Raw genomic sequence first — 22500 nt, forward strand, 5'->3', positions numbered from 1 at the left:
CTGAGGAGGGAATAAAATAAGGAGTACATGGAGTTTGGAAATGGGAAGAGCTCCTCTTTACTCTTTCTTGCTTTGTCTTTGGTTGTCTGTGCCTCCCTCTCTTTCTTCATCCCTCTCTCCCTCTCTTTCGTCCTCCTTCTCTCCTTCTCTCCCTCTCTTTCTTCCTCCTTCTCTCCCTCTCTCCCTCTCTTTCATCCTCCTTCTCTCCCTCTCTCCCTCTCTTTTGTCCTCCTTCTCTCCCTCTCTTTCGTCCTCCTTCTCTCCCTCTCTCCCTCTCTTTCGTCCTCCTTCTCTCCCTCTCTTTCGTCCTCCTTCTCCCTCTCTTTCGTCCTCCTTCTCTCCCTCTCTCCCTCTCTTTCGTCCTCCTTCTCTCCTTCTCTCCCTCTCTTTCGTTCTCCTTCTCTCCTCTCCCTCTCTCCCTCTCTTTCATCTTCCTTCTCTCCCTCTCTCCCTCTCCCTCTCTTTCTTCCTCCTTCTCTCCCTCTCTCCCTCTCTTTCTTCCTCCTTCTCTCCCTCTCTCCCTCTCTTTTGTCCTCCTTCTCTCCCTCTCTTTCGTCCTCCTTCTCTCCCTCTCTCCCTCTCTTTCGTCCTCCTTCTCTCCCTCTCTTTCGTCCTCCTTCTCCCTCTCTTTCGTCCTCCTTCTCTCCCTCTCTCCCATGGCACTAGGCTGATTAAGCAGTGAACACACATGGGGAAAACACTGTTGGTTGGCAACAACTTTGTGCCATAAACCCCCCCTGTCCCTCCTCTCCCCTCTCCAACCATATTCTCTGGCATCAGTGGGTAAAAGAGATTAGCCAGACCTTCATGTTGGGGCTGTGCCGCTGTCTGTTCACATTCACTAAGCCTCCATTGCTCACCTGGGCATGTTTTATTTATCAATATACAGTGCCTTGCGAAAGTATTCGGTCCCCTTGAACTTTGCGACCTTTTGCCACATTTCAGGCTTCAAACATAAAGATATAAAACTGTATTTTTTGTGAAGAATCAACAACAAGTGGGACACAGTCATGAAGTGGAACGACATTTATTGGATATTTCAAACTTTTTTAACAAATCAAAAAGTGAAAAATTGGGCGTGCAAAATTATTCAGCCCCTTTACTTTCAGTGCAGCAAACTCTCTCCAGAAGTTCAGTGAGGATCTCTGAATGATCCAATGTTGACCTAAATGACTAATGATGATAAATACAATCCACCTGTGTGTAATCAAGTCTCCGTATAAATGCACCTGCACTGTGATAGTCTCAGAGGTCCGTTAAACGCGCAGAGAGCATCATGAAGAACAAGGAACACATCAGGCAGGTCCGAGATACTGTTGTGAAGAAGTTTAAAGCCGGATTTGGATACAAAAAGATTTCCCAAGCTTTAAACATCCCAAGGAGCACTGTGCAAGCGATAATATTGAAATGGAAGGAGTATCAGACCACTGCAAATCTACCAAGACCTGGCCGTCCCTCTAAACTTTCAGCTCATACAAGGAGAAGACTGATCAAACATGCAGCCAAGAGGCCCATGATCACTCTGGATGAACTGCAGAGATCTACAGCTGAGGTGGGAGACTCTGTCCATAGGACAACAATCAGTTGTATATTGCACAAATCTGGCCTTTATGGAAGAGTGGCAAGAAGAAAGCCATTTCTTAAAGATATCCATAAAAAGTGTTGTTTAAAGTTTGCCACAAGCCACCTGGGAGACACACCAAACATGTGGAAGAAGGTGCTCGCTCTGGTCAGATGAAACCAAAATTGAACTTTTTGGCAACAATGCAAAACGTTATGTTTGGCGTAAAAGCAACACAGCTTTTGAACTTCAACACACCATCCCCACTGTCAAACATGGTGGTGGCAGCATCATGGTTTGGGCCTGCTTTTCTTCAGCAGGGACAGGGAGGATGGTTAAAATTGATGGGAAGATGGATGGAGCCAAATACAGGACCATTCTGGAAGAAAACCTGATGGAGTCTGCAAAAGACCTGAGACTGGGACGGAGATTTGTCTTCCATCAAGACAATGATCCAAAACATAAAGCAAAATCTACAATGGAATGGTTCAAAAATAAACATATCCAGGTGTTAGAATGGCCAAGTCAAAGTCCAGACCTGAACCCAATCGAGAATCTGTGGAAAGAACTGAAAACTGCTGTTCACAAATGCTCTCCATCCAACCTCACTGAGCTCGAGCTGTTTTGCAAGGAGGAATGGGAAAAAAATTCAGTCTCTCGATGTGCAAAACTGATAGAGACATACCTCAAGCGACATACAGCTGTAATCGCAGCAAAAGGTGGCGCTACAAAGTATTAACTTAAGGGGGCTGAATAATTTTGCACACCCAATTTTTCAGTTTTTGATTTGTTAAAAAAGTTTGAAATATCCAATAAATGTCATTCCACTTCATGATTGTGTCCCACTTGTTGTTGATTCTTCACAAAAAAAATACAGTTTTATATCTTTATGTTTGAAGCCTCAAATGTGGCAAAAGGTCGCAAAGTTCAAGGGGGCCGAATACTTTCGCAAGGCACTGTATTAATATATAAATTTAATTATATATTCATCTATATATTTAATTATTTATTCAACTATATATTTCAATTATACATTCCTTTTTATATTCAGTCACATATTCCTCTATATATTATATATTGAACTATATATTCTGCTATATATTTAATGATATTCTTCTGTATATTTAATGATATATTCATCTATATATTTAGTGACATATTCCTCTATATAGTTCATGATATATTCTTCTCTATATTTCATGATATATTCAACTATATATTTAGTGATATATTAATCTATATCTTTAAGTATATATTCATCTATATATTTTATGTGATATTTCTTTATATATTTGATGATTTAAACATCTATATATTTAATTATATGTTCATCTATATAATTAAATGTATTTTAATCTATATGTTTAAGTATATATCAACTATAGAATTCTCAATATTTTCATCTATAGATTTAATGATATATTCATCTATATATTTAATTATATATTCCTCTATATTTTTAATTATATATTCCTCTATATTTAAATATATATTAATCTATATGTTTAAGTATATATCAACTATAGAATTCTCAATATTTTCATCTATAGATTTAATGATATATTCATCTGTATATTTAATTATATATTCCTCTATATTTTTAATTATATATTCATATATATTTAAATATATATTAATCTATATGTTTAAGTATATATTCATCTTTACATGCTATTTTCATCAATATATTTAATGATATATTCATCCATATATTTCGTTATATTTTTCCCCAGCTTAACAAGGTGATGAAAGGTCAATATAAACCCCAAGGGAGCAACACTAGTGGTCTTAGCAAAAGTATTCAAGGGCATTTGATTGATATCATGTCATTAGATCCTAAAATTACCACATGATAGAAACAGAGCAGATTTTATTTATTTATTTAACCTTTATTTAACAAGGCAAGTCAGTCAAAGAGTAAGAAAAAGATATCAGTAGCAGAATTGAGGTGAGTCGTTTAATCAGTAGAGGGTGATTTGAATAACCCACCACTTCTCCGACTACAGGAAAACAAACTTTGGTACACCTGTGGGCTTTCAAAGAGCGAGTCGGAGCCACTTCCCGGGAGTGAAAGGCTAGCATTCACCTCCATTACAGCATTACCCAACATGTGCAACAATGCACAGAGATCCCCCAGAGACACTGGACACTCTGGACAAGTGAGAGAATGTATGGCTGAAAAGACTCATGCATCAATGTGTCTGAAAGCCTCTCTGTCCAGGAACATTTTTTAGATCCACTGAAGTGAAACAGAAAACACGTGTGCTTATTTCTTTTGACTCGGAGGCCAAAGACCGAAACAAGACACGGAGTCTCGAGTGTTGTTTGACTTTTTCATTTGGTGCTTGGAACAAAGCAGACCTGGTGTGGGCGGAATGTGTGTGGAGGAGGAGTGTTGGGAGATGTAGAAGAAGAGAGGCGGAGGTCGAGAGGAGAAACCAAGCTTGACAGGGTCAACGGTATCACTCATATGGGGAGCAAGATACCTGAGACTCCCCAGGTGGACAACGAGGCAGCACCCCTATACCCCTCTAACCACACCCCCTCCCCGCCCTAACCTCAGAGTCTCTTACTCCCATCCTACCCACCTCAGGGCTCCTCCAAAACAGGTGAAGAGTCAACCGTGTTGGGGTATCTGTATCCATCCCTCTAGGCCATCTGAGGTCCGAGATGAGTTCAACTCAGATTGTTTCCTGGGTAAGCCGAGAGGCTAGTAATTAAAGTGATGTAACTGAATAGCACACAAACAGAACCTAACCCCTGCTCATCAAGTCACAATTGATCTGCACTCAGAAATGAATTCGTACCGTGTTGGTTTCATGTAACTCAAGCAGGAATGTGCTTTCATATCAATTTCTATTTATTTACTATGACTAGCTCCCATTTCACATTCAGCACCATTATCCATGTTGCTACTACAGTACATTACCTATGCTACGCTAGCCCACTACAGTACATTAGCTATGCTAAGCTAACCCAGTACATTAATAATGCTAAGCTAACCTCCCATGTGGGCCCAGTGTTTGTGTAGAGGGGCTAGCACTTACTGTGTGAGTCTCAGGTGGCTGTGTGTAGTGGGTCGTTGTCGGGTTGCCCATTAAAAATGGAACATGGCAACTTAATTACCGACTGCCACTTCTGGAAATCATGACGTCACTTGTGTGTCACTAACTCCTCCTCTTCTCTCTATCCGTTATCCCTCTTTTCCTCGCACTCACCTTCCATGTCGTTCTCTTTTTTTCTCCATCCGTCATCCTCCGTATCTTTCTCTGTCTCCCTCCCTCTCCCCCATCTCTCTTTCACTCTCTCTCTCTCTCTCTCTCTCTCTCTCTCTCTCTCTCTCTTTCTCTCTCTCTGTCTCTCTCTCTCTCTCTCTCTCTCTCTCTCTCTGTCTCTCTATTTCTCTCTCTCTCTCTCTCTCTCTCTCTCTTTGTCCCTCTCTCTCTCTCTCTCTCTCTCTCTCTCTCTCTCTCTCTCTCTCCATCTGTCAAACTCTCCTTCTTCTGTGCTTGGCTTCAGTGATAGTAGTGGATGCTGTTGTTAATGTTTACTCTCCTCAGCTCCAGTCAGGCCACACCTCTATTACTTGCTAGCGGGTCTCCACCAACCGCCAAGGGCATGTTCAGTTGAAATTACACACAGCATGTTTTCAACCCCCCCTCTCTATTCCTCCATCCATCCCTCCCTCTGTCCCGTCACTCCCCCCGTTCTCAGTCCACAAGCTCCAGAGAAGCCTGGCTTAATTGTGAATTCAGTCATGTGCTAGAATTTGGTTCATGGCAAAGTCTTATTCAAAGAATAACAGTGGGGATCTAGGACATAGGATGATAATGTAGTGTTAACATGGAAGGATGGAGAAGGAAACACTATGTATTCCATATGTATATCGCATGTGCCTTTATGACTTGAACAAGAACGTCATAGCAGTATACCAACAGTTGTTCAAGCTAACACACACACACACACACACACACATACACACACATCTTAATCGACATTCCTGTATAGTGATTAATTTCTATTGATTGGTTGTTGTGGTACTACTAAGAATGCAGAACATAAATATATTGTTGTCAAGACAATCTGCTATTCATTCATTCTGTGTTCTGCTGAGATAACACAATAGATCAACTCAAGCACAAATCAACTATTCCTGACAACTGTTCAGCTCTTTCAATTAGGGACTTCGGGAGGAAATGAAAATAAAATCGGAGGTCACACGTTATTGACGTGAACAGCACAACAAAACAGCTTTCTTATTGGCTCCAGGCCCCAGTATGACACGTACCGGTAGGCTGGCATGTGTTTTGACTTTAGATTCAGGATCTAGCCTGGGAGCCTGAGCTGGCCAACCACAACAACCTCAGACTGACCACAGTATATTCCAGTAACCTGTGACTAGTTCAGTTTAGTCTGTTCATTTGGCTGGAATGACTGAGGCGTTCAATCACCCATGGCTGCCATGGCTGGCGTTCAATCGGTCGTACAGGCAGAGAGGCAGGCAGAGACCCGGTAGCGCTAGCCGGGGCCAGAAAGGAAGGCAGAGACCCTGTAGCGCTAGCCGGGGCCACAGAGGCAGGCAGAGACCCTGTAGCGCTAGCCGTGGCCAGAGAGGCAGGCAGAGACCCTGTAGCGCTGTTGTTAATTGTAAACAAATTGACAACAGAATTTTAGCACACTTATAGAGAAGGGCATTCAACATGTACTGCACTGACACAGATGACTGATGATTGGTTGAAAGATTGTCGGAGTCTTACAATTAGATTTCAGTTCAGCCTTTGATATTATTGACAATAACCTATTATTGAGAAAACGTATTTGTTATGGCTATTCCACCTCAGCCATATTGTGCGCTATATTGTGCGCTATATTTCTAATACAACTCAGAGGGTTTTCTTTAATGGATGCTTCTCTAATGTCAAACATGTAAAATGTGGTGTACCGCAGGGCAGCTTTCTAGGTCCTCTACTATTTTATATGTTTACCAATGGCCTGCCACTGGCATTAAACAAAGCATGTGTGTGCATGTATGCTTATGATTCAACCATATAGGCATCAGCAACCACAGCTAATGAAGTTACTAAAAGTCTTAACAAAGAGTAGCGGTCTGTGTTGTAAGAAACTGGTCTTGAACAGAGTCATGACGTTGGCCTGAGGGTAGGTTTATGACAGTCATAAATACCTCTTCACCCCTTTTTCCTCTCTCTACCCTACTGATGTTACATTTGCAAACCCCTTGGTTAACATAGAGATACGGGGAACATCAGAAGGTGGGGGGAAATGAACTATATTCTGGTAATCCGACCAATTGAACATATGCGGTGGTACTTAATGAATATGATGTCAGGTTGTCATCTGAGACATTCTCATCAATGATAAGATGACATAAACTCTACAGTGGAAAGTCTACGCATCAGAGTTATCGGATTCACATGGAATTGTGGTTCAATTTAAATGTTTGAATATTAAATTATTTGTGATGGGATGACATGTGATTTTAGCTTCTAAAATGTGAGATTTGGGTTTTCATAATGTAGGGCTCTGCTCAATCAGTGGTCCGCCCCTGTGAAGGGACATGGGCTAAAAAACTTTTCAAACACGCCCTCCTCTCCCTTCCTATATAAAGCCTTGACGACAATATAACCTGCTTTTCCGAGGACGTGAGGACGGCGGTCCGATGTCAGAATGGTTCAGATAATAACTACAGAACGAAGCCAACATCAGCGCAAGCTTTGGTTGCGAATGGTATGAACTTTGAACTCTTATTCACTACAGAAGTGATACCTTCTAGCCGTTGAGTTAGCAACAGCCGCTGCAAACAAGGCTTAGGAAGGAACAGACAGAATATCCCGTCTACCACACAACAAAGTTACTAAAACATATTCAATTTACCAGCAGAGACATTCTTCAAAGGACAAAGGACTCGGTTGGGCAACACGGCCTTCCATCTACCACCAACCTACCGAAAAGCAGCTCAGAGTAAATATATATTGCATTTTCCTTTTCCATATGAGTGGTAATTTAGAATTCATAAGATACTGTATTTACGATAGCACAGCTTCTCCTCTTTGTTCCCCAGTCTTCCCGCTCTTTCACTCAAACCCAGACCCTTTTCTTTTGTGTGACCAGCTGTTCCGCCCGCTAGGGACGTTTTCCTTTATGACATAATTGGTAATCAAGTTATAATTTAATTATATGTATGTGTAATTCTGTGTGATTAGTCAGGTTTTTGTAAATAAATAATTAAACCCAATTTTGTATTGCTGATTAAACTTGTTGGCCAGGGTTTGTGCAGATAACCAAGAATTTACAACTTTCAGACTGAATTAAGATGACGATTAAATATTACTAGGTCTTATTCGGAAGATAACAGCTCTATAAATATTATTTTGTGGTGCCCGACTCTAGTTAAATCAGGTAATATTAATTACGGAGAAATTATTTTATAGAATAGCATTTCATATCACTTAATCCGGCATAGCCAAAGACACGACAACAGCTCTAAAACTAAGAGCATTGTATTTGGTACAAATCATCCCCCAAGTTCCAGACCTCAGCTGAATCTGGTAATGAATGGTGTGGCTGGTGAAAACAGGTTGAGGAGACTAAATTACTTGCCGTTATCTTAGATTGTAAACTGTCATGGTCAAAACATATAGATTCAATGGTTGTAAAGATGGGGAGAGGTCTGTCTGTAATAAAGAGATGCTCTGCTTTATTGACACCACACTCCACAAAGCAAGTCCTGCAGGCTCTACTTTTATCTTGTCTTGATTATTGTCCAGACATACAAACCCTTTCCCTTTTTCCACATTTTGTTATGTTACAGCCTTATTCTAAAATGAATGACATACATTTACACACATACTCCATAACGACAAAGCAAAAAACAGATTTTTAGAAATGTTTTCAAATATATATACAAACAGCACCCTGTTTACATAATGACTCATTGTCATGAGACTCGAAATTGAGCTCAGGTGCATCCTGTTCCATTGATCATCCTTGAGATGTTTCTACAACTGATTAGAGTCCAACTGTGGAAAATACAATTGAATGGAAAGGCAACTGTCTATATAAGGTTCCACAAGTGACAGTGCATGTCAGAGCAAAAACAAAGCCGTGAGGTCAATGGAATTGTCCATAAATCTCAGAGACAGGATTGTGTCGAGACACAGATCTGTGGAAGGGTACCAATACATTTCTGCAGTATTGAACTTCCCCAAGAACACAGTGGCCTCCATCATTCTTAAATGGAATACGTTTGGAACCACCAAGACTCTTCCTAGAGCTGGCCAAACTGAGCAATTGGGGAGAAGAGCCTTGGTCAGGGAGGTGACCAAGCTCCAGAGTTCCTCTGTGGAGATGGGAGAACCTTCAGGAAGGACAACCATCTCTGCAGCACTCCACCAATCAGCCTTTATGGTAGAGTGACCAGACAGATGCCACTCCTCAGTAAAAGGCACAGGACAGACTGCTTGGAGTTTGCCAAAAAGCACATAAAGGACTCTCAGACCATGAGAAACAAGATTATCTGGTCTGATGAATCCAAGATTGAACTCTTTGGCCTGAATGCCAAGCGCCACATCTGAAGAAAACCAGGTACCACTCATCACCTGGCCAATACCATCCATAAAACCATAAAGCATGGTGGTGGCAGCATCATGGTGGTGGCAGCATCATGGTGGTGGCAGCATCATGGTGGTGGCAGCATCATGGTGTGGGGATATTTTGCAGCAGCTGGGACTGAAAGACTAGTCAGGTTTGAGGGAAAAATGAACGGAGCAAAGTACAGAGAGATCCTTTTTGAAAACCTGTTCCAGAGTGCCCAGGACCTCCGACTGGGGTGAAAGTTCACCTTCCAACAGGACAATGACATGAAGAACACAGCCAAGACTACTCAGGAGTGGTTTCGGGAAAAGTCTCTGAATGTCGTTGAGTAGCCCAGCCAGAGCCGGATCAAACCTCTCTGGAGAGACCTGACAATAGTTGTGCAGCATCCTGTCAGAGCTTGAGAGGATCCGCAGAGAAGAATGGGAGAAACTCCCCAAATAGAGGTGTTTTTAGATATAGCTTCATACCCAAGAAGATTCGAGGCTGCAGTCACTGCCATGAGTGCTTCAACAAAGTACTGAGTAAAGGGTCTGAATACTTACGTACATTTCTGAAAACCTGTTTTGGCTGTTTTGATGAGGGCAAGACACTATTTAATGACTTTTAGAATAACGTAACAAAATGTGGAAAAAGTGAAGGGGCCTGAATACTTTACGAACGCACTGTATGTAGGGGGAGCCAGCCCCCAAAGTGACTGTATGTAGGGGGAGCCAACCCCCGAAGGGACTGTATGTAGGGGGAGCCAGTCCCAGAAGGGACTGTATGTAGGGGGAGCCAACCCCCTAAAGGACTGTATGTAGGGGGAGCCAACCCCCGAAGGGACTGTATTTAGGGGGACCCAACCCCCGAAGTGCCCGTATGTAGGGGGACCCAACCCCCGAAGGGACTGTATGTAGGGGGACCCAACCCCCGAAGGGACTGTATGTAGGGGGAGCCAGCCCCCGAAGGGACTGTATGTAGGGGGACCCAACCCCCGAAGGGACTGTATGTAGGGGGAGCCAGCCCCCGAAGTGACTGTATGTAGGGGGAGCCAACCCCCGAAGGGACTGTATGTAGGGGGAGCCAGCCCCCGAAGGGACTGTATGTAGGGGGAGCCAGCCCCCGAAGGGACTGTATGTAGGGGGAGCCAGCCCCCGAAGGGACTGTATGTAGGGGGAGCCAGCCCCCGAAGGGACTGTATGTAGGGGGAGCCAGCCCCCGAAGGGACTGTATGTAGGGGGAGCCAGCCCCCAAAGGGACTGTATGTAGGGGGAGCCAGCCCCCGAAGGGACTGTATGTAGGGGGAGCCAACCCCCGAAGTGACTGTATGTAGGGGGAGCCAACCCCCGAAGTGACTGTATGTAGGGGGAGCCAACCCCCGAAGTGATTGTATGTAGGGGGAGCCAACCCCCAAAATAACTCTTTGCAATAAATTCCTATGTGTTGTTTTAGGAATTCAGCATTTGCTGCTTTGCTCTCATCAACCCCTATTGTCTCATTGAGTTTCTGTTACCTCGTGTAGTTCTGATATCTGATTGGATTACTACTGTTGGTCAACAACAATGAAGAAGGGACGGAGGGAAGGAGGGGGGCTTTATTTCCCCCTGCCTCTCTGCACGTGACACTCCTAGACAGATCCCTCTGTGATCCTTCTACGTTCTGGACCCTAGGAGGGTGGGGGTGGGGGGGGTCTGCATCATTCACGGGGGACGACCTGCTTACTGTTGCCTTGTTTCACAGGTGCTGCCACCACACACACTAGGAAACAATGTAGTCTGGAAAGAAATGGCTTCTTATACAATTGATGTGTTTAGAGGAGAAATGGGTGTTTATAAAATCTCAACAGACCCTCTGGCTATTTCAGTTTGTGTGTGTGTGTGTGTGTGTGTGTGTGTGTGTGTGTGTGTGTGTGTGTGTGTGTGTGTGTGTGTGTGTGTGTGTGTGTGTGTGTGTGTGTGTGTGTGCACTCCATTTTGGTCCGAAAAACAAATTATAATTTTGTTTTCCCAGAAAATAGAAGGAAACGCAGGTGAACCACATTTATTTATTTATTTTTTTTCTCTCCCCTTTTTTCTCTCAGACTCAATCTTCCTCTCTTTGCTTCGTCCAAGTGTTTCTCTCACAACCACCTCTCTACCAATTAATTTAGCAACAGTCGCTTCATTCGAAAAATACATTTCAGGTCCAAACAGGTTTATAAATTGCCGCCTGGGCTGATGAGACAGTGGATTGCACAGTCATACTGAAAGGAGTAAATAAAAGGCATTTCAACATCATAGATTTAGCCGGTGGTAACTTGTGGAATCGACACCGGCTGGCATGCGATTTTAACCAATCAGCATTAAGGATTAGACCCACCTGATGTATGATCCAGAGTATAGGTTTGAATTTGCTTCTTCTGTTTAAACCACCACTTCGTTCAAGCTTGGGATCGATGTCACGCACGGCTCAGACCTTTGTTGTCTGGGAACGAGGCGAGGAGGGGTGGAATAGGTTTTGATATCTAAACGTCAGTATTGCAGTGTAATAACGCGACCGCCCTTCTGGGCCTTAATTTTAATTATGCAACAAATGTTTGACTATCCAAGTGAAATTCCTATGAATATTTATTTCACTTCATTTGTTGAGTTTTGATTGTAATGACATGGAAACATAAGATTTCTGCATTAGCCAGGGAGAGAAAAACTGGAGAAATAAATACAGAAATGAATGCCAATTTCAACATGCAGAGAGGAGGAGGACACTTTTCCCCAATGGATTAAGAGTCTCTAGCCTCCTGTCGTTGCCTGAGATTCAGAGGCGCTTGAAACAATAATTGTTTCTCCATGCCACAATAACTAAAGGGGTGTCATTTCTGTAGGGACGTGTGTGTGTGTGTGTGTTTGTGTGTGTGTGTGTGTGTGTGTGTGTGTGTGTGTGTGTGTAAGACATTTTGATGGAGATGTCAGGTATGTTTCTTTGTCCGCAAAAGTGAATATTTCCAGGGTTTGGAAGCATGGTGCATATTAACGTTGCAATTGTTAATGATGGTTTGTAATAACTGATAACAGTCAGAGAGAGAGAGAGAGGAAAAAAGGACAAGAGCAACGATACAAAGACAGAAAATGGTTTGAATAATGGGCCCCTTCCCTGTTTAATATTCTTGTGATGAAGAATGAAATGAGGGAGGACAGGGGGAGAGGAGACGAGAGGAGGAGACGAGAGGAGGGGAGAGGAGACGGGAGGAGGGGAGAGAGGAGGGGAGAGAGGAGGGGAGAGGAGACGGGAGGAGGGGAGAGGAGACGAGAGGAGGGGAGAGAGGAGGGGAGAGGAGACGGGAGGAGGGGAGAGAGGAGGGGAGAGGAGACGGGAGGAGGGGAGAGATGAGGGGAGAGGAGACGGGAGGAGGGGAGAGAGGAGGGGAGGAGGGGAGAGGAGACGGGAGGAGGGGAGAGAGGAGGGGAGAGAGGAGACGGGAGGAGGGGAGAGAGGAGATGGGAGAGGAGACAGGAGGAGGGAATAGAGGAGGGGAGAGGAGACGAGAGGAGGGGAGAGGAGACGGGAGGAGGGGAGAGGAGTAGGGAGGAGGGGAGAGAGGAGGGGAGAGCAGGGGAGAGAGGAGGGGAGAGGGGAGACAGGAGGAGGGGGGAGAGGAGGGGAGAGAGGAGATGGGAGAGGAGACAGGAGGAGGGGAGAGAGGAGGGGAGAGGAGACGAGAGGAGGGGAGAGGAGACGGGAGGAAGGGAGAGGAGTAGGGAGGAGGGGAGAGAGGAGGGGAGAGGAGGGGAGAGAGGAGGGGAGAGGTGATGGGAGGAGGGGAGATAGGAGGGGATAGGAGGGGAGAAGAGACGGGAGGAGGGGAGAGAGGAGGGTAGAGGAGACCGGAGGAGGGGAGAGAGGAGGAGAGAGGAGACGGGAGGAGGGGAGAGAGGAGGGGAGAGGAGACGGGGGGAGGGGGAGAGAGGAGGTGAGAGGAGACGGGAGGAGGGGAGAGGAGACGGGAGGAGGGGAGAGGAGACGGGAGAAGGTGAGAGAGGAGGGGAGAGGAGGGGAGAGGAGACGGGAGGAGGGGAGAGAGGAGGGGAGAGGAGACGGAAGGAGGGGAGAGGAGAGGGGAGAAGGGGAGAGAGGAGGGGAGAGGATACGGGAGGAGGGGAGAGAGGAGGGGAGAGGTCCAAGGGGTGTCAGGAGGGGAGATGCACAGCTACAGTGGGAGGAGGGGAGAGAGGAGGGGAGAGGAGACGGGAGGAGGGGAGAGGAGTAGGGAGGAGGGGAGAGAGGAGGGGAGAGAGGAGGGGAGAGAGGAGGGGAGACAGGAGGAGGGGGGAGAGGAGGGGAGAGAGGAGATGGGAGAGGAGACAGGAGGAGGGGAGAGAGGAGGGGAGAGGAGACGAGAGGAGGGGAGAGGAGATGGGAGGAAGGGAGAGGAGTAGGGAGGAGGGGAGAGAGGAGGGGAGAGGAGGGGAGAGAGGAGGGGAGAGGTGATGGGAGGAGGGGAGATAGGAGGGGATAGGAGGGGAGAAGAGACGGGAGGAGGGGAGAGAGGAGGGTAGAGGAGACCGGAGGAGGGGAGAGAGGAGGAGAGAGGAGACGGGAGGAGGGGAGAGAGGAGGGGAGAGGAGACGGGAGAGGAGACGGGGGGAGGGGAGAGAGGAGGTGAGAGGAGACGGGAGGAGGGGAGAGGAGACGGGAGGAGGGGAGAGGAGACGGGAGAAGGTGAGAGAGGAGGGGAGAGGAGGGGAGAGGAGACGGGAGGAGGGAGAGAGGAGGGGAGAGGAGACGGAAGGAGGGGAGAGAGGAGGGGAGAGGAGAGGGGAGAAGGGGAGAGAGGAGGGGAGAGGATACGGGAGGAGGGGAGAGAGGAGGGGAGAGGTCCAAGGGGTGTCAGGAGGGGAGATGCACAGCTACAGTGGAACTGTGACTGTATCAAATTAATGAATCTCATTATGTAGTTGTTATTCCATTTATTCTGGTAATGACCAAACTAGCCGTTAATTTGTTGCCTCCCCTCTGTCTTCCTCTCTATCTCTCTCTCTCGCTGTCTCCCTCTGTCTCCGTCTCTGTCTCTCTTTATCTCTCTCTCTCTCTCTCTCTCTCGCTGTCTCCCTCTGTCTCCGTCTCTGTCTCTCTTTATCTCTCTCTCTCTCTCTCTCTCTCGCTGTCTCCCTCTGTCTCCGTCTCTGTCTCTCTTTATCTCTCTCTCTCTCTCTGTCTCTCGCTGTCTCTCGCTGTCTCTCTCTGTCTCCGTCTCTGTCTCTCTCTGTCTGTCTGTCTGTCTGTCTGTCTGTCTGTCTGTCTGTCTGTCTGTCTGTCTCTCTCTCTCTCTCTCTCTCTGTCTGTGGGTTTTCAGACTACTCTCAGAGTAGTGAAAGCTCCTCTGTGTACTGTGTACACGTCTTTTAGAAGGAGTTTGGGCATTGGGATGTTATTGTTCAGCCGTAATATACATTCCCCGGTGTTAGCCAATCCTATCTCTTGTTTGTGTGTGGACAGGTGCTTGGCATATGATATGTAGCTTGGAGCGTGATTTCATAGCGTTCGGCGTCCAGGCCCTTCGCAAGCAAACTTTTTTGTGTGAATTTGCAGCAGTTAACACCCTTACTTCGACCTGAAGTGTAAAAAACGTCTAGCAACTCCCTTATGGTATACATACAGTACTCCCTTAGTAGTTCACAATACCCCCCACATACAGTACTCCCTTCCTCCTGCTGTGTGGTACACATACAGTACTCCCTTCCTCCTGCTGTGTGGTACACATACAGTACTCCCTTCCTCCTGCTGTATGGTACAGTACTCCCTTCCTCCTGCTGTGTGGTATACATACAGTACTCCCTTCCTCCTGCTGTGTGGTATACATACAGTACTCCCTTCCTCCTGCTGTGTGGTACATATACAGTACTCCCTTCCTCCTGCTGTATGGTACACATACAGTACTCCCTTCCTCCTGCTGTGTGGTACAGTACTCCCTTCCTCCTGCTGTGTGGTACACATACAGTACTCCATTCCTCCTGCTGTATGGTACACATACAGTACTCCCTTCCTCCTGCTGTGTGGTACAGTACTCCCTTCCTCCTGCTGTGTGGTACACATACAGTACTCCATTCCTCCTGCTGTGTGGTACACATACAGTACTCCCTTCCTCCTGCTGTATGGTACACATACAGTACTCCCTTCCTCCTGCTGTGTGGTATACATACAGTACTCCCTTCCTCCTGCTGTGTGGTACACATACAGTACTCCCTTCCTCCTGCTGTATGGTACACATACAGTACTCCCTTCCTCCTGCTGTGTGGTACAGTACTCCCTTCCTCCTGCTGTATGGTACAGTACTCCCTTCCTCCTGCTGTGTGGTACACATACTGTACTCCCCTCCTAATGTTGTATGGTACACATACAGTACTCCCGACCCCCTACGTTTACCAAATTTATACTTCAACTGTATCCCCTACACTTTTTAAACTTAACCTCCTGTCCTCTGTGCCACGGAATTGAACCCTCTTTGCCCGGGCGTCCCTCCTCCTCCCTCCTATAGTCCAGCTAGTGACCTCGACGCCATCTTATTCTCTCTTGTAGCCGTTCCGCCGAGTGACCTTCTCGGTGGTGAGCCAACCCCAGGACCCACACCAGCAGGGATCGCTGCAGAGCTGCTACGACAGCGGGCTGGAGGAGTCGGAGACGCCCAGCAGCAAGAGCTCTTCGGGGGGCCCCAGGCTGGGTGCATTGCCCCTGCCAGAGGACAGCTACGAGAGGACCACGCCGGATGGCAGTGTCGGTGAGGCAGAGCATATGGAAAATGGTAGGGGCAAACACTAGAGAGCAGACATAAAGTGCAATACACATTGAGACATATATTCTACACTGAGTATACAGGTGAACATCGAGGTAGATACAGATTGATGTGGACGTTTACTTCCCAACGTGTAGGAGTTCTTGCGTGTAGAGCAAGCAGGTGGTATTGTGCGTTATGGGTGTGAGTTGGATTTTTAAGGTTGATTTTGAACAGGGAAGTGAGGTCTGGATCGTTAGGGAGTGTTTGATATGCCCTCTGGACATGAATACTGCAGCTAGTGCAGGTTGGATTTAATTTGAGACCGTGCATGCATTCATCAAGTGAATATAATCTGAAGCACAGGCAGGTTTTGCTTTAGCCTTTGATGCGCGCTCCTCGTCTCGTCTTGAAAGACCTGGGTTAATTTGATTAAGTTTGAGTAGATGTAATACCCTTTTGAATTCATTTCCATATTAGATCAAGGCCTTGGTAGTTAATCTTCCGGTATGTTCTTTGGACCGCGTCCCCTTGCTAGTTGAATTTCATCTAAACCTACTGTTCATCTACCTGGTTGGATTGATTTTCTACGTGATCTTTATTTTTTTGCCCCCCCCCCCCCACCCCTACTTTTCCATGTTCCATCGTATCCTTCGAAGACATTGAGCTAGATTCTAGAACAAGCTAACTGCAGTACAGATGGATCCATGAGGATTCACTGTCTGACGGTGGTTCATTTGTCTATAATCAGTGGTTTGCACGTGGAGCTGATTCTCTTGTAGATTTTAAAGGGATGGAAGATACCCCAAAGCATGCCACCTTAGCTTCCTCCTTAGGCTCCGTTTCTACCTTTGGTTTACCACAAACTATTATCTGAAGACACTTCCTGTTTTCACACTGTATTATGTAAAACCACAACTCTGGTGTTGTGAGGCAAGCTGTTTTATCTAGCCATTGCTGAATGTGCAGCCCTAGTAGATGTATTCTGCGGCACGGGTTTAGAGGTAATGTACCCACTAATAGCCTGGTTTAGATCTAACAAGCTTTGGCCATTTTAAGACTGTAAACCTGAGCAGGGTGACTTTACGAGTGGCTGAAGATCGGGATATTCAAATGGCGTAAATCTTCTGTGATTTCCTTGTGCAATGTTTCAAGGCTTTGTGTCCCACAGTTTATCTGAGGGGAAGTCAAACCTTGTCACATCTGCAGTCCAAATAAAGTCCATATTTTTATAATTGCTAATCTAACTACGTTTCTGTAAAGATGATAGGAGACCGGAATTTGACCCGCAGGTTGTCAATCTGTCTGACTTTTAAATGAACCTGCGCATAGATTTACCAACAGACAGACAGAAACACAGACACAGACAGACAGACCGACAGACAGACAGACAGACAGACAGACAGACAGACAGACAGACAGACAGACAGACAGATCTAGACTAATCCAGACAGACAGATCCAGACAGACAGACAGACAGACAGACAGATCAAGACTAATCCAGACAGACAGACAGATCCAGACAGATAGACTGATCCAGACAGACAGACAGACAGACAGATCCAGACTATTCCAGACAGACAGACGGATCCAGAATAATCCAGATAGACAGACAGATCCAGACAGATAGACGGATCCAGACAGACAGACAGACGGATCCAGACAGATAGACAGATCCAGACAGATAGACAGTTCAACTCTGGGTGTCTCAAATGAGCTTTTTAATTGAGCCATTCTTTGAGAACATTGAGGCTACTTAATGTAGATTAAAAACACTTTGTATGTCAGATGACTCAGGTCTACTCAGTGTGGGCTGGGGGCAGCTGGGATTTAAGGCCTCTCTTTCGGAACAATAGCTGACCATTTACGGGCCAAATTAGCCGCAATTAAAGGCTCGTTTCAATTTGGTCTGCTCTTAAAGTAATTGGAAAGAAGGAATCAATATGAGACAGGTAGATTAGATCAAAACTGGGTCTGCCTATCAATCAAGTCCACTGAGGTCAAAAAGAGAAAGAGTTGGAAAAAAAACACACTTTGTTGGAAAAGATTGAAATGAAAGTTTTTGATTACTGCTATAGAGAGCAGTGGAGGCTGCTGAGGGGAGGATGGCTCAAAGTAATGGCCGGAATGGAGCGAATGGAACACCATCAAACACATGGAAACCATGGAGACCACGTGTTTGATGGATTTGATACCGTTCCACTGATTCCCGCTCTAGCAATTACCATAAGCACGTCCTCCCCTATTAAGATGCCATCACTCTCCTCTGGCAGAGAGATCAGTTCTGAATTGTGCTTTGTATTTCTGTGGTCTCTCATTTGCTCTATGTGGAAAACAACGTCAAGGTCAAACACGGCAAGGTAGATGAATGGTAGACGAGTATAGAATCAGAACAGTGACCACTACACACAATCTTAAAGAAGGATCAGTTCTGTGTGTGTGTGTGTGTGTGTGTGTGTGTGTGTGTCCTTTTTGCCTCTGCTTTCTTCAGTGTGTAGGTTTCTCCTAGTTGATGTATTCTGTGGCACGGGGAAAACCAGTCAGGGTTTAGAGGTAATGGACCCACTAATAGGCTGGTTGAGATAGAACAAGCTGTGGCCGTCCTCAGTGTGTATGTTTCTCAGCTACATTTTTCACCACACACGTTATCTATATCTCTAATTTCTATCTTATAATATCTATCTTTTCTCAATTGCGAAAATGAATTGCATGATACTAGTCTCTGTCCCAGACACAGAAAGCTTACACTTTTGATACTTGCAGCTACCTTTCGGTTACAACGCTGTAACCACTAGGCTACCTGCCGCCCCTAAATGATTGGCCAAAGCACTATAACCCTCCCAAAGGGAGGCTATGTCGGTCTACTGCCTCCCTCGTACAGCAGTCACAGCACACGCAGTCACAGCACACGCAGTCGCAGCACACGCAGTCACAGCACACGCAGTCACAGCACACGCAGTCACAGCACACGCAGTCACAGCACACGCAGTCACAGCACACGCAGTCACAGCACACGCAGTCGCAGCACACGCAGTCACAGCACACGCAGTCGCAGCACACGCAGTCACAGCACACGCAGTCACAGCACACGCAGTCACAGCACACGCAGTCACAGCACACGCAGTCACAGCACACGCAGTCACAGCACACGCAGTCACAGCACACACAGTCACAGCACACACAGACTCCCCAGCGCTACGTTGTCTCCCCAGCGCTACGTTGTCTCCCCAGCGCTACGTTGACTCCCCAGCGCTACGTTGACTCCCCAGCGCTACGTTGACTCCCCAGCGCTACGTTGTCTCCCCAGCGCTACGTTGACTCCCCAGCGCTACGTTGTCTCCCAAGCGCTACGTTGTCTCCCCAGCGCTACGTTGACTCCCCAGCGCTACGTTGACTCCCCAGCGCTACGTTGACTCCCCAGGGCTACGTTGACTCCCCAGCGCTACGTTGACTCCCCAGCGCTACGTTGACTCGCTGCTAACCCCGCCGTCCGTTAAAACGGGGAGTTTCTCTGACACAAAAAAAAAGAGAGGAACAAAAGTTAGCAGATGGCCGTGTAGACTCCGCGCTGGGGCATCGTTAGGCTGTGGTCGTCAGGGTTAGAGAGAAATATAGCATGTTATTTAAAGGTAGGAAGAGCAAAGGTACTAATGAGCACTCAACTATTTGCCTATGCCTGTTGTTTACGAAGTGTGTGACAAATAACATTTGATTTGATTTAATATGTGATGGCAGAGAGAGGTAAAACGAGAGAGAGATCTAGCAACATGTATGTGTGAGGCGTAGGCTGAGAGAGTGAAATGGAAGAGATCCAGCTAGAGAAGAGTTGGAGAGATGGAGCAGGGTGCTGCTAGCATTAGCATGCATAGAGAAGAGTTGGAGAGATGGAGCAGGGTGCTGCTAGCATTAGCATGCTTAGAGAAGAGTTGGAGAGATGGAGCAGGGTGCTGCTAGCATTAGCATGCATAGAGAAGAGTTGGAGAGATGGAGCAGGGTGCTGCTAGCATTAGCATGCATAGAGAAGAGTTGGAGAGATGGAGCAGTGTTCAGCTAGCATTAGCATGCATAGAGAAGAGTTGGAGAGATGGAGCAGTGTTCAGCTAGCATTAGCATGCATAGAGGGAAGTCTCTTGATTTGGCTGCAGTGAGACATCCTCTCATCTCTCCTCCTCTTTCTCTTTCCTCTCTGTCCTGCTGGGTGTTGAGAGGGAAATCTCTGGGCGCTGCCACTGGTTCACAAACATCATTAAGCGCCTGGAGCCCTGCTCAATGCAAAGTGCCGCATCGTAACCATTGCATTTATCACTCAGGTTCACGCTTTAGGCCTTTCTCTCTCTGTCTGTCTCTCTGTCCCTCCCTCCCTCCTCTCTCTCTCTCTCTGTCTGTCTCGCTCTCTTTCACTCTCTCTCTCTCTGTCCCTCCCTCCCTCCCTCCCTCCCTCCCTCCCTCCCTCCCTCCCTCCCTCCCTCCCTCCCTCCCTCCCTCCCTCCCTCCCTCCTCTCTCTCTGTCTGTCTCTCTCGCTCTCTTTCACTCTCTCTCTGTCCCTCCCTCCCTTCCTCCTCTCTCTCTCTCTCTGTCTGTCTCTCGCTCTCTTTCACTCTCTCTCTCTGTCCCTCCCTCCCTCCCTCCCTCCCTCCCTCCCTCCCTCCCTCCCTCCCTCCCTCCCTCCCTCCCTCCCTCCCTCCCTCCTCTCTCTCTCTCTCTGTCTGTCTCTCTCACTCTCTTTCACTCTTTCTCTGTCCCTCCCTCCCTCCCTCCTCTCTCTCTCTCTCTCTCTCTGTCTGTCTCTCTCGCTCTCTTTCACTCTCTCTCTCTGTCCCTCCCTCCCTCTCTCCTCTCTCTCGCTCTCTCTCTCTCTCTCTGTCTGTCTCTCTCGCTCTCTTTCACTCTCTCTCTCTGTCCCTCCCTCCCTCCTTTCCTCTCTCTCTCTCTCTCTCTCTCTCTCTCTCTCTCTCTCTCTCTCTCTCTCTTTCTCATTCATCCCCTCTGTCTCACAGCCATGTTTTCTGACTGCCTAGAGAAGCACAGTAGATCATGATGTTATTGTTGTGTTATCAGTGAGTGGGGTGGCACGTCTCAGAGAAACTCAGTTCATTAAGCAAGCCCCAATCCCAGGGCCAGATGGTTAAGAGAGCCCATTTAATTAAAGCCATTCATATTTCAAGAGCTTAGCAGCACTGATGCAGTTGCCTGCCTTATTTCCCCGACCCGGGTGGAACGATGACAGAAAGTGTGTTTGGGTGAAGGCGGAAGACACACAAATACAATAAACATACACACACACACACACACACACACCTATCTAGTGGTGAATACGCCAAGGGCTATTGGCCGATTGGATTCATCGTGTAATTGTATTGGCCGATTGATTTCATTGGGCATGTATGCTACTGTACATGTGGCAGTGTATGCATAAACATGTGTGGGTTGGGCCTCCCATTCAGAGCAGTGTAGTGGAAAATCACACACTCGGAGACCTCACGCCGTCACTATGTGTTTCACCCTCGTCCGTCGCCCTCTCCAAGGTCATATTGTCCATGTGGACACACACTGTACAAGAACATAGTTAAAAACACTGTTGCTGACACTTCAAATCAGCCACACAGTGGAATGTCTGCCCGCATGTATCTTGGTCAGTTATGCATCCTTACTGTGTGTGTGTGTGCGTTTGTCTCTAACGAGCAGTCTCTAGTGAGCAGTCTCTAGTGAGCAGTCTCTAGAGAACGGTCTCTAACGAGCAGTCTCTAGTGAGCAGTCTCTAGTGAACGGTCTCTAATGAGCAGTCTCTAACGAGCAGTCTCTAGAGAACGGTCTCTAACGAGCAGTCTCTAACGAGCAGTCTCTAGAGAACGGTCTCTAACGAGCAGTCTCTAGTGAGCAGTCTCTAGTGAGCAGTCTCTAGAGAATGATCTCTAACAAGTGGTCTCTAACGAGCAGTCTCTAGAGAACGGTCTCTAACGAGCAGTCTCTAGTGAGCAGTCTCTAGTGAGCAGTCTCTAGAGAATGATCTCTAACAAGCGGTCTCTAACGAGCAGTCTCTAGAGAACGGTCTCTAACGAGCAGTCTCTAGTGAGCAGTCTCTAGTGAGCAGTCTCTAGAGAATGGTCTCTAACAAGCGGTCTCTAACGAGCAGTCTCTAGAGAACGGTCTCTAGCGAGCAGTCTCTTACAAACAGTCTGTAACAAGCATTTTCTAATAAACAGTTTTTATCTTGATGTATACCTAGACCCCCTCCCTCCCCCCATTGGTCCTCCACCCCTCATGACAGGAGGAATGATTGATCACTACCCCTATAAACCAGGCAGATATTCAAATCAGACGCAGGTGTCATATAAAGTACACACAATAGCATACTACACATGACCACTCAGACCAGCTAGTCTATACAATGACAGTACAAAGTATCTAGTATAGTCTCCATCATAACAGAGTAACATAAAATACAGAGTGTATACACTGACAGTACACAGTATCTAGTATAGTCTCCATCATAACAGAGTAACATGAAATACAGAGTGTATACACTGACAGTACACAGTATCTAGTATAGTCTCCATCATAACAGAGTAACATGAAATACAGAGTGTATACACTGACAGT

At 46.6% G+C, this 22500-nt stretch overlaps 1 protein-coding gene across 4 annotated transcripts in view; it reads left to right on the forward strand.

Annotated features, from left to right (window-relative positions):
- LOC110500755 (protocadherin-7) overlaps positions 1 to 22500 on the forward strand; it is a 212064-nt gene that overhangs the window by 86676 nt on the left and 102888 nt on the right. For 2 of the 4 annotated variants that reach the window (XM_090213322.1, XM_036958265.2), the window contains exon 2: positions 15707 to 15929. The exons of 1 other annotated variant lie outside the window; for it this stretch is intronic. In XM_090213322.1, coding sequence (XP_090069448.1) covers positions 15707 to 15929 — 223 coding nt within the window. The remainder of the gene's footprint in view (positions 1 to 15706; positions 15930 to 22500) is intronic. One more of the 4 variants, XM_036958267.2, reaches the window with a different exon arrangement.

The sequence above is a fragment of the Oncorhynchus mykiss genome, chromosome 21, assembly GCF_057628025.1.
Source record: "Oncorhynchus mykiss isolate SJ-2025 chromosome 21, ASM5762802v1, whole genome shotgun sequence".
In the NCBI taxonomy this organism is placed as follows: Eukaryota; Metazoa; Chordata; class Actinopteri; order Salmoniformes; family Salmonidae; genus Oncorhynchus; species Oncorhynchus mykiss.